General features: G+C 42.0%; 1 protein-coding gene across 1 annotated transcript in view; it reads right to left on the bottom strand.

Moving 5' to 3' along the window:
- Positions 1 to 7,595, bottom strand: part of ADAM28 (ADAM metallopeptidase domain 28) — a 110,458-nt gene extending 102,863 nt beyond the window's left edge. Inside the window, exons 1-2 of the mRNA XM_036750132.1 lie at positions 7,544 to 7,595; positions 4,288 to 4,358 (exon numbers count right to left, since the gene is read on the bottom strand). Of these exons, the coding sequence (XP_036606027.1) occupies positions 4,288 to 4,358; positions 7,544 to 7,595 (123 nt within the window). The remainder of the gene's footprint in view (positions 1 to 4,287; positions 4,359 to 7,543) is intronic.
- Between the last annotated feature and the right edge of the window lie 5,567 nt (positions 7,596 to 13,162).

Genomic DNA, 13,162 nt, shown 5'->3' on the forward strand with positions numbered 1-13,162 from the left:
CTTTCCTGACATTCCACTGTTTTAGAAAGTGTTTAGAGTTCATTTCTAGTTAAGTCACTTATTAGATTTAAATGCCCAGGAATGGTTAGGTTTTGTGAATGAAAAATATTTACTTTTGTACACGAGAAGTATTGTTATTCAGCCAAAAAGAACCTATAATTTGAAGTCAGAAAACCTAAGTTTAAATCCAGAACTCCTCCTTGCTCATCATATGATCTTAATCTTTTTGACTAGCCGCACCTCAGTATTCTCATCTGGGGAATGAGGAGTTTGGATCAGATGACACTGAATTCTCTTCCTGTTCTGAAACAATGATCTATGGTTCTATGACTTTCCATCTCAGTTCAGAATTAAAGTGCTCCATATTAGGGGAAGGCTTAGATGTGTCCAAATTGCCGAGCTAAGGAGCTGGGGAATATGAAGAGAACCCTCCTCTCAGTAGAACGTAAATATGTGATGGTCAGAGACTCTTCTGATTTGTCTTCATATGCTTTTCTCTCCTTGGATCCAGCCACTCCCCTGGTGCAGGTCCTCATCTCTTCACACTTGAACTGTCAAAAGTTGTGTTACTTCCAATCTTTCCTCTATTCAAGTACCAAAATGATTTTCCTAGAGGGTAGGTACAATCAGTCAATAAACTCTACTGGCTCCTTATCACCTCCAGAATTCAATATAAAATCTTCTATTTGGTGCTAAACGTCCTTCATAACCAAGCCCCCTTTCCACTATGTTTCCAGTATTCTTACTTCTCATTCTTCCTCCACATACTCTTTAATGAAGTGACACTGTCTTCTTTGCTATTCCACTCCATCTACTGACCCCAGGCGTTCTTGCTACCTGGAATGCTCCTCATCTCCACCTCAAGGCTGCCCTGGCTTCCCTCATGTCCTGGCTAAAACCTCACCCTCTCCAGGAAGCATTCCTCAACTGTTCTTAATTCTAGGGCCTTCCCTCTGCTGATCATGTCCCATTTATCCCGCGCACAGCTTATTTGTATATCCTTCTTGGCTTTCTGTCTTCCCCATTGGATTTTAAGCTCCTCAAAGGCAGGGACTACCTTTTCCCTTTCTTTGTCTCCCCAGTCCTTAGCACCATGCTGGTATAGCGCAGGCATTTAATAAACAAGTATTGTCTGATTGATGGTTTATATCCTCTCCACCACTGAATTGCTCTTGTAACTCGATACCTTTTGAAGTAACTCAGGGATTTCTAGTTTTGTATTGGGAAGAACCATGAAGCCTAAGCCAATTGTTTATTCTGTAAATGCTTTTTTTCTTCTTCTATGTTCTATATTCCCTGTGGGGTCCAGGATAGATGGAGACCTGGGATCTACTCCCATGGTAGCCACTTTCTGGAACTGTGATCTGGGGCAAGGTGTTCCATCTCTTGGAGTCTCTGATTCTTCTTTGGGAAAATGAGGGGAAATATTTACATTGCTCTCACCCACGTGAAACTGCTTTGTGATTGTGAGGCATTATTATTTTGTTTGTTTTTGTTGTTGGAAGAAATACTGCAATAAATAATAATAATAATGATAAACATTATTATTATACAGCTCTTTAATGATATATGTTCATATATCACTTTGATATATGAATGATAATTCATATATCACTTTATTATATAGGATTTTACAGAGAGATAGAGACAGGGATGGAAAGATAAAAAACAGAGGCAGAGAGATACAGAGACATACATTATCTCATTTGATTCTCACAACAATCCTATGTGGTGTTAATGTAATCCCCATTTTACAGATGAGGAAACTAAGGCTGAAAGGCTAAGACACTTGCCCAGGTCATACAACTAGGAAGTACCTGAGGCAGTATTTGAACTCAGGTCTTCCTCAGACCAATCATCTCTGTTATGGAACATAGCTCTCTTGGAGGATTCCTAACTGGCAGACAATATGGCAGCATGGACAGAGAGCTGGACTTGGCAGCAAGAAGACCTAAGATTGGATCCTGATTCTGACACTTATTAGCTATGCAACCATGGAAAAATGACTTCATCTTTCTGAGCCTCAGGCAACTCTGTGAGACAATTGGTCATAATAGAGCATCAGGGATAAAATGTTGGAAGAGTTTAATATAGGGCAACATCAGGTTTTTACCTTGTTCGCAGTGAGAGTGGTTTTATTCTTGAGGGAAAGAGAGGCTATTGATTGGTTGGGATGTTTTCCTTATAGAATCACAAGGCAAGAAATAAACTAGATGCCAGGCTCTGTGCTAGACACTGGAGATGGAAAAGGAAATAATGAAATATTCTCCATTCTAACAGAGATCAAAGCCTGTTGACATGCAATTGCTGGACCCATTATGCTAGGATATAGTCAAGCCATTCCTGTCTTTCTCTCTATCTCTGTGTCTCACTCTCTTATCTCCAATCTTTTCTCTCTTCTCTCTCCAACTCCCTTTTCTTTTATCCCTCTTTTATCTATCCTTCTTTCACTCTCTCTCTGCCCCTCCTTTCTCTATATCTTCCTTTCAATTTATCCCTCTCCACCTTCATTTGTCCCTCTATCTCTGCTTTTCTCTCTCAATCTCTTTTTCTCATTCTCTCTTGTGTACTTTTCTCTCATCTCTGTCTCTGTCTTTCTATGTCTATCTCTCTATTTCTCTGTCTATTTGCATTTTGCTGTGTCTATCTGTCTCATTGTCTTTGTCTCTGCATCACTGTGTCTCCCTTTATTCCTCACTGTCTCTCTATCTTTGTGTCTCTCTCTGTATCTCTGTCTATGCCTCTCTGTTTCTGTTTCTCTCTGTGTCTCTGTCTCTGTCTCTGTCTCTCTCTCCCTCTATTGTCTCTCTCTCTCTCTCTCTCTCTCTCTCTCTCTCTCTCTCTCTCTCTCAATATCATGAACGTTTGTTTGTATCTTTTCCTATAATGAAATCCCAAAGGTCCTTTTATCTCTCTGAGGAATGCAAAGTATTTTCCAAACATCTGGCTTGATTTTCCCTCCTCAAAGAATATGGGAGGAGGCAGTGGAGCCTGAGTAAATTTCTCCAATGTACACAAAGCTTACAAAGTTCCTTTCATTTTTTGTTGGTGGGTAAGGGTTAGTGGGTGGGTGTCAGACCTATCATTTAATTGGAGTAAGGGACTCCCAGCATGGAGATTCTTTTCTCTAATTAATATTGGCAGAGTGTGTATCACTTATAGCCTCAGAGAGTCACTAAGAACACTGTGAGGCAGTGAGTTGGGGCAGTGAATAGAACTCCAGGCCTGGATTCAGAAAGATCTGAGTTCAAATCTGACCCCTGATATTTAATAGCTGTGTGACATTGAACAAGTCACTTTACCCCTATTTGCTTCATGTGTAAAATGGGAACACACTGGAGAAGGAAATAGCAAACCACTCTAGTATATTTGCCACGAAAGTCATGAAAGAGTTGAACATGATTGACTAATTGAACAACAAGAACACTGAGGACTTAAGTGACCCACGCATGGTCACTGACGCCAGGTAGTCATTCAGAGAAGTGACTCAGAGACTGGACTTGAGCCCAGATCTCCTTGTGTCCCATCCCATCATCCCCCACACCTCACAATCTCTCAATCAAGCATTCACAAGCTTTATCACTTTGATTTTTTTAAATTGGAGCAAGGAGAATTACCTTCCCTTATGTTCTGTAAGAAAAAAAGGCTTCAAATTGGGATAGATGTGGGAAGATCTTGGGAAGCCAGTGGAATCCCACTATGCCCAAAGATTCCATCAAGGGAGTATGATAAAGTAGAAAAAAGAACTGGGTGTTCAGTCAGACACCCCAGATTCAAATCCTGGCACTGCTGTTTATGACTTGGGAAACTATGGGAGAGTCACATGAAGTTCCGAGCTTCAATTTCCACATGTGTAGACTGGGCACACAGATCAATCACCATGCACCTCATGGAGTTGGTGTGAGGAAAGCATTTGGAAAATATTCTAATTTTTTTAAAATTTTTCTTGTTGTTCTTACCTATATGGGGATTGGCTTTGTTCTGCTAGGCCTCGAGTGGCATAAGTAGGAGCAGTGGGTATATATTGTAGAGAATTCTGGGCTTGAGATAAGGAAAAAAACAAGTTCTAATAATGAGTGCTACCTGCAAATGGAACGAGTGGCTTTGGGAAGTACTGGGGGTCTGGATTTCTTTGAGGAGCAAAGGTTCACTACTCTTCATGTGTTGTACAAACAATGCCTTTGCAGGTGAAATTTCTGGCACGGCCACTCTTCTCGGACAGATGGTGGCTAAATTCTAATTTGTGGTCTTGGAGAGGTGCTGCGGAGCTGCATGAAGTGCTCTAACCTCAATCACATAACCAGCATGAGCCAAGGGAGACCTGGGATCCAGGTGTTTCTGACTGGATGGCCCCTGGTCTGAGGACAGTCAATCCATAAGCTTTTGTAAAGCACCAGGCACTGTGCTGGTGTGGGCAGCACGGTGGTGCAGTGGATAGAGCAGTGGGCCTGGAGTCAGGAAAACCTGAGTTCAAATCTAACCTCAGATATTTACTAGCTGTGTGACCTTGGGGAAGTCATTTAACCCTGTTTGCCTCAGTTTCCTTGTCTGTCAAATGAGCTGGAGAAGGAAATGGCGAGCTCCTCCAGCATCTCTACCAAGAACACCCCAAATGGGGACATAAAAATTCAGACACAACTGAACAACAACACACAAAGAAAAAGAAATCACCACCTGTAACAGCTGACATGAAATTGTCACTCCTGCTGTGCTATTTCCAAAGCCTTAAAAAAGTACCGTGGCATGTTCCTGCCCAGGCTTTATCCCACACACAACCCCACCTTAGAATCCTCCCCTCCCCCCAGGTGTTAGAGCTACAACGTGGACCTGCACTTGAACCCTGGCTCCCCCTCCCCCAAGCTCAGGATCTCTAAAGTTGCAATGTGTGGAGTTCCTAGTTCTCATAACTTTTAGAGGTACAAAGGCTCATGCCACATGACTGGAGGCCACAGTCACAACTCAGTTAAAGCAACTTAATAATGTTTTCTAGGCTCACAACTGGCACAAAATTTTAAGAACTAAGTCTGTCTTGATCATGTAATGATTTTCATTTCCTCTTTATTTGTGTATCTTTATATTCCTGTGTCATTTTATTTTTCTGACTAATATTACATAATATCCATCAGCTAAAAATAATAGTGAATATGTACTGTGAATAAGCCAACATTCCATCCGAAATGCTTTTTGCAGGTTCTTACTTTCTACAATTAAAGAAGCTGTATTCCTCAGTAAGGGTGCTCCCTCCACCCTGTTTAAAAAAAGCCACTACCTTCAAAGAATCTGTGTTCCAAAGGGGGACACCACATGAATATACATAAATACATACTTGATACACACATGATACATATAGAATAAATGGGAGATAAACTCAGAGAAGGAAGACACTAACAGCTAGGGTGGGGGACCAGGAAAGGACTTCTACAGAAAGTCCAATGAAGAAAGCCAAGGAGTCTAAGTGGTTGAGTTGAGGAGAAAGCCCATGCACATACATGGAGTTAGCCAATAACAGGTCACATGTGAGGAACATGCCATAGGTCATGCACATATGATTCTGAGTGTAATGGAAGGGAACTTGCAGGTCATAGAAACAAACTCTTTCCTTTGGCAGGAAACTCTTCCTCAGCGGAGGAAAGACATGGTGGAGGTCACAGAGCTAATTAGGGGCAGACCCAGAATTCAAACCTAGAACTTTCATTCCACTCTTTCCACTACCCACAGTGAGTGGCTTCTTCATTTCTCTTGGGTATATTCACATTTTATAATTTTAGACATCCTTACTCATGAACACACACACACACACACACACACATACACACACATATCTTTCACTGAGACAGCCATTCCTAGAGAGCCAGAATGGAACAGTAGGAATAGAGCCAGCCTTGGAGTCAAGAAGATCTAGGCTCAGTCTTCCGAGGTAACTCCCTATCACTGTAAGTACAAAGGAAGACACCGCCTGCACTGGTGGAGTGTTTCCTCATTGGTGAGATTCCTACCCCAGTGAAATCTCAGCTCCAACCCCTTCCTTTCAAAAGATATACAGAGGATGCTGAAACACACATGGGTGACCAGAAAATTTGTGTCCCACCTTGAAATTTTCAAATTTGTGGCAGGAGGTCAATTATCAGTTTCATATTAATATTGAAAATACACTAAATGATGCCTCAACGTTTTATAAATATGAAATGCTTTAACCAGATCAGTCCCAGGATCTAGAAGGACATTAAAGGTGATACAGTATTTCATTGCTTTTCAGAAGAAGAAATGAGCTAAGAAGATATATGACTTCTTCAAGGTCACACAGTAAGTATAAAAATTGGATTTGAACTTTGAACTCCGTGTGTATGGGGGGGAGGGGGGTCCCAATTTGATTACTATGAGGTCCCTTCCAGCCCAGGCCTATGATCCCAAATCTAGGGAGTTTTCCACCATACACACCACCTTCCATTTCTTTAAATATTCGCATCCTCCTCCTTTGGCCAGTGATTTCTAACTTGTCTAGGTGCATAACAATAATTATAAAACAGGGCTGTTTTTTGAAGTGATGGTTTATATAATGAACAAAGGGTAAATGACTTGCCCATCTGCAAAGAACCAGCAATTGTCAGTAGCAAGAGTTGAACCCAGCTCTTACTAACATAAAGTTTACTGCTCCATCCCCTGAAATCATAGCACATCCATCATCAGCACAGCTAACTTCCTGGCCCTTGGGCCGACCAACCCCAGCATCATGGGGGCAGACCTGTCCTGAACACACACATACTGTATAAGACATTAAGTAGCCTGGAGACACACTCACTGGAGGTCTTCAGGCAGAGGCTGAATGGATGACCACTTGTCTGGGATATTGCAGGGGGCGATGAATGGATGACCACTTCCCTGGGATATTGTAGTGTAGATCTTGAACATATGCAAGTTCTATTACTGAGGGTCCTCAGTTGAGCTGAGATGCTCTGATTGAACTTTTGAGACTTGATCTTAGAAAGTTCTAGCTGCTTGTTTCATGGAGGTCTTTAGGCCTGGCAGTGGGATCACTTCTTGAGAGTGTTACAGAGGGGATTCTCAGCCAGAAGGCCTGAGAGGTCCTGGGATGTAGCCACTCTGGTCTAGCCCTCAGTGCGGTGGCACTCTCCTCCTTTATAGCCAGCAAGGTTGGCTTGATGAAAGTTTGCTGGGTAGGTTTTAGAGTGGACCCTTTCAGCTCCTAGCTCGACTTTTCTTCCAGCTCTGATAATAATATATAATTCATGACATCCTAAATCAAGGTCTTTCAACTTTAAAAAGCAGGTGCTATGAACCCCAAGGCAAGGTGATGTAGTAACTAGGGACTAGGTTCATATTCCACCTCAGACACTCACTACCAGGAAGTTTCTTCACCTCTCTTTGCCTCAGTTTCTACATTTGTAAAATAAAGATTAGACTTAGCCTCTAAAGCCCCTTCCAGCTCTTGATGCAGATCCTAAGAACAGGAGGAAAAATTGTGGGAGAAGAAAAATGCTCCCCAGACTCTCCCAAGGGCCACAGACCCTGACAATGAGCTTACCTGGCACTTGAACAAGAATCCCAACTGTGGCCAGAAGTAGCCCGGGGCGCATGCTGCCGGCCTGCCCAGTCCAACCTGCTTGACTTGGCTCTGCTTAGCTTGGCTCAGCTCAGCTCAGCTTGGCTCCCCAGGGCACAGCTACGGCTGCTCCCATGGGCTCCCGCTTGAGAGAGAAGAGAGGCTCCAACTCTGCCTGCTCCTGCCCATACATGAGGAAGTGTTTACTTAAGGTGTTGCACAACCTTCCAGCTGGGTCCTGGCACAGGGAAGCCAGAAGCTCTACATGCGGAAGGCCTCATGGCTCACTGCCTCTCCAATTACCGGCCCCCACCTTTTGTCTTCTTGAAAGGGGAGAGGGTCAGACAATGTAAGTGGAGGCTGCCAGCATTTGGGAAGAGAAAGGTAGAGAAGGGGAGGGAAGAGGGAAGAAAAGGGGAGGGGAGGGGAAGGAAAGGAAGGGAAGAGGAAGGGAAGAGAAGGGGAAGAGGGAAGGGGAAGAGGAAAGAGGAAGAGGGGAGGGATGGAAAGAAGAATCTTCGGAGAGTACATTTATATCTCAGAAATTGACGAGCACAAAATACTATGGATTGATTTATCCCCTCACTGTCCCCTATGCCTAGAATGCTCTCTCTCTGTCTCTCTCTGGCGCTCTGTCTCTGTGTGTGTGTGTGTGTGTGTGTGTGTGTGTGTCTGTCTGTCTGTCTGTCTGTCTCTGTCTCTCTGTCTCCCTCTGTCTGTCTGTCTGTCTGTCCCTCTCTCTCTCTGTCCCTCTCTGTCTCTCTCTCTCTCTGTGTCTCTCTCTACCTAGTGGATTCCCTGGCTTCCTTCAAGTCTCTGGTAAAATCCCACCTGCCAAAGGAAGTCTTTCCAGATACCCTTAATTCTAGTATCTTCCCTTTGTTGACTATGTCCTTTTTATCCTGTCAATAGCTTTCTTATACATAGTTGTTTGACTGTTGTCTTCCTCATTAGACTGTGATCTCCTTAAGGGCAGGGACTATCTTATGTCTTCCTTTGAATCCCCATTGTTTAGAACAGTGCTTGGGACAAAGTAGGCATTTAGTAAATGTTTAATGGTTGACTTTTACTTAAGAAAGTGGTGGAGTGAATGTCAATAAACTTAAGAGTGTGATGTGTGTATTTTTGAGATTCAGTTGTTAAATATTTATCACCACACCATGGTTTGAAGCCAATATATAGGTGAGACTAGATCCAACAGCAGTCGTGTGCCCCATGGGGTTTTCAGGAGCCACAGGATTATAAGGCTAAAGTTAGAAGAGATAGTGAGATCATGGAGCCATGGGACCATATATTTATAAATTTATGAATGGGTATGAGATGCTACATAATAAAGCCTGTTTTTGTTGGTCTTGTTATTCAGTTGTTTCATTCATGTCCAACTCCTCATGACCCCATTTAGGGTTTTCTTGGCAAAGATACTGGAGTGGTTTGCCATTTCCTTTTCCAGCTCATTTTACAGATGAGGAAACTGAGGCAAATAGGTTATGTGATTTGCCTAGGGTCATACAGCTAATAAGTGTCTTAGGCCAGATTTGAACTTAGGTCTTTCTGACTCTAGCCCCGGCACTCTATTCACTCTGCCACATAACTACCCCTGTTGGAGGGTATTAATTTGTCATGGCTGAAGATGACGTATTGGGGTGGAAAAAAATAGAGCAAATCCCAAATTCTTGTGCTAAGTACTGATGGCAGCATTGACTAAAGGCTCATGATTTTTTTTATTAATTGACTTTTTTTTTATTCTCCAACCTTCCCAGGCCCAGAGAGTGCTTTCCCATAAGGGAGTAACCAAAGGAGAAGCCAGACACACCCAGTGCCATATTAAAGATCTAGGAAGGCGAGGAGATTGTCTATTCATTGAGTTACAGGATTCATTATATAACAGGAGCATGGAAAGAATTTGGGCCTTTGGTCAGCTAATCCAATTTGCCCAGTAACAATATCCACCTCCCTTTCCAGAAGAGAACAAATCTTATTGTCTCTGTTCATGGTGTGTATAACATAATTAAAAGGATCTCTTGGATTCAGTTCGCACCATCCCTCCAAGGGATTCAGAATTCTTTATGGACACAGATCGCAGTATTTGGACAGCCTCTCTCTGAGATGTGGTGAGGCAGGGATGGGGAGAGAGGGCAGATATCTTCCAATCTACCAAGTGTACCAAGGGTCCAAATACACAGTCCTGGGAGGCATCAGAACCAGATCTGTTGTTATTCCCATTTTATAGATAAGGAAACTGAGGCAGACAGTCAAATGACTGCCCCAGGGTCACATAGCTGATAAGTGTTTGAAGCCAGATTTGAAATCAAGGCTTCCTGCTCCAATTTTAACACTCTACCCATCATGCTCCCTAGCTACTTCAGTGTAGTAACTCAACCAATGTCACTAGCAAGTGTCAGATGTGACATCTGAATCCAAGTATCTCCTGACTCCAAATTCTGGACTACATTGTACCAACTTCTTTCCAATAGTAATAAAGTCATGGCCTCAAATTTCCATAGGTAAATGCAAACACAATGTATTAATAAATCAATGCACAAACATTTATTAATCACTTTGTATAGCACAGACTGGCAGAAGACAGTCTGGTTTCGAGCAGCTTACACTCTAATGGCGAAGATGGCATGTTCCTCTTTGTGGAGGGACATTGTCTATCAAGCAAATATTCTCCTGTGAGAAAATTCAAGAACTAGAGTGGACAAGGTGAAGGGCAGATTTTGTTTTCTTCCCAATACCACTCCCATTATGGTCTTCCCCAATACTCACTTTCTACTTCCTAGAGATGAATCATTTAAGCCCTGTTTATTTAACACTGTTTTAGCCCTTCCAAATGTCCTTGAGGGCAAGGACTATTTTTATTGCATTCCTTTGTATTCTTAGAACTTAGCACAGTATCTGGAATCTAGAAAAAAACATTTAATAAGTTCTTGTTGAAAGACTTCTGAGAGGCAAGATGGTGGAGTAAGCAGTAAGTCATTGTCACCCTTTCTTATTGACCTCTGAAAATAACAGAAACTAGCACCCCAGGAAAATCCCAGGCACAGTGGAGTGAGCAGAAAGATGGGGTGGAGCAATCTTTTAACCCAGGAAACTGAAGGTTGGTAAGAAAGGTCCATCACACTAGGGTAAAAGGGGAGCATGTTCCAAGAGAGGAAGCATCCCAGCAAGCCAGCAACAAGCCCCACTACAAGAAACCAATGGAAGATCCTGAGCCCCAGAGCAGTGGAGCAGGCAAACACCAACATCTGGAACCCCTGTGTGCCCTAGCATGGCTAGGGGAATAGCAGACTCCAGCCTGGAGAATTACCAAGTTTCCTGGTGCAACCCTGGACAGGCAGATGTCCCTCAGTGGTCACCCTTCCAACGCTTCAGCATGCACCAGGGTCGGTAGGCATCTCCCAGTGGCCAGGCACCTATGTGCTTCAGTGTAGCCCCAGAGAAATGCAGAAAAACCCCACCTGGCCTCAGTGCATCCAAGATACCACCACTAGATCCACAGTTCACCAAGAAAGCTGACAGACACCTACAGCCTCCAGCAGCCAGCACCTGAGCCTCAGCAAACAAAGCCAGTGACCAGGCCCCTGGCCTCAAGCATAAGAAGCTTGGGACAGCGCACCTTGTGCCCCAGAAGCAGAGCTCAACTTTAAAAGCCAGGAAACAGGCAAACAGGATGAGCAAGAAGCAAACAAAGAACACTAACTATAGACTGTTTCTATGGGGACAGGGAACATCGAAACACAAACTCAGAAGAGGACAGCATTGTCAATACAACTATCCAAAACCTCAAAGGGGAATATGAATTGATCTCAAGCCCAAAAGGCCTTCTTGGAAGAACTTAAGAAAAAATTTAAAAGTCAAATGAGAGAGGTAGAAGAAAAACAGGAAAAGATATGAGAGAGGTATGCAAGAGAGTCAACAGCTTGGACGAAGGACAAAAACTGAATATAGAAAACAATTCATTAAAAAATACAATTGGTCTAACGGGATAAAAACAATCCATTGAAAAAAACAACTCATTAAGAAGTAGAATTGGCCAAATGGAAAAGGAGTTACAAAAGATAACTGAAGAAAAGAATTCCTTAAAAATTAGAAGTGGGCAAGAGTGAGCTAATGAGACAGGAAGAATCAATCAAATAAAGTCAAAAGAATGGAAAAATAGAAGAAAATGTAAAATACCTCATTGGAAAAAAAACAACCGACATAGAAAATAGATCTAGGAGAGATAATTTAAGAATTATTGGTCTACCTGAAGGCTACCATCAAAAATAAAAAGAAAAATGAGCCTGGACAGCATCTTTCAAGAGATTAGCCAGGAAAACAACCATGAGGTCCTAGAACCAGAGAATAAAACAGTCATTGAAAGAATCCACTGATCAACTTCTGAAAGAGACTCCAAAATCAAAAACCTAAAGAATATTGCAGCCAAATTCCAGAATTATCAGGTCAAGGAGAAAATACTGGAGGAAGAAACAACTTAAATAGCATGGAAATGTAGGATCACACAGGATCCAGCAGCTCCTACATTAAAGGACAGAAAGGCTTGGAATATGATATTCCAAATGGCAAAAGATGTTGGATTACACCCAAGGATCAACTCCCTATGGGGAAATTCCATGAAATAGGCAACTTCTAAACTTCCCTGATGAAAAAAAAAAACAGAACTGAACAGAAAATTTGATCTTGAAATACAGGATTCAAGAGAAGCATAAAAAGGTGAACAAGAATGAAAAAAAAACAAGATATTCAATAAGGTTAAACTGTTTACATCCCTACATGTGAAAAAGAGACTTGTAACTATTGAGAAATGTATCTTTATTGTGACATTTAGAAGGGATATATATATAGACAGAGGGTGTGAGTATAACGACTTTGATACGATGATAAAAAAATTAAGACATGAAAAATAATGTGATTGTACTAGGAGAATAGGAAAGGAGGAGCCAGAAAAGGGTAAATTACATCACATAAAGAGGTGCAAAGACCTATTACAGTATCAGGAAAGAAGGGAGGGAGAAAAGAGAGAGGGTACATAGGAGGGAGGGAAGAAATAGTAGGGGAAAGAAAAGAGAGGAAGTTGATAGAAAGGAGGGCAGATTGAGGGAGGTGTTGGTCAGAAGCAAAACACTAGTGAGACTGGAAAGGGAGGAAGGAAACAGAAAAGCATAAACAGGGAAATAGAATGGAGAGAAAGAAACAATTAGTTTTCATAACTGGAAATGTGAATGGGATGTACTCTCCCATAAAGTGAAAGTGGATAGCAGAGTGGATTAAAAACCAGAATCCTACAGTATGTTTTCTACAAGAAATACATTTGAATAAGAGAGATACACACAGCATAAAAGTACAAGGCTGGTGTAGAATATATTATGCTTCAACTGAAGCAAAATAAAAAAGGGGGGGGGTAGCAATGCTGATCTCAGACAAAGCAAAAACAAAATAAAACAAAAAGATCTAATTAAAATACAATAAGGAAGGACACTACATCTTTCTAACTGGTACCATACACAATGAAGTAATATCATTACTAAACATATATGCCCCAAGCGGTATAGCATCTAAATTCTTAGAGGAGAAGTTAAGTGAGTTACAGGAAGAAAT

This window comes from Trichosurus vulpecula, chromosome 3 (assembly GCF_011100635.1).
Source record: "Trichosurus vulpecula isolate mTriVul1 chromosome 3, mTriVul1.pri, whole genome shotgun sequence".
Classification (NCBI taxonomy): Eukaryota; Metazoa; Chordata; class Mammalia; order Diprotodontia; family Phalangeridae; genus Trichosurus; species Trichosurus vulpecula.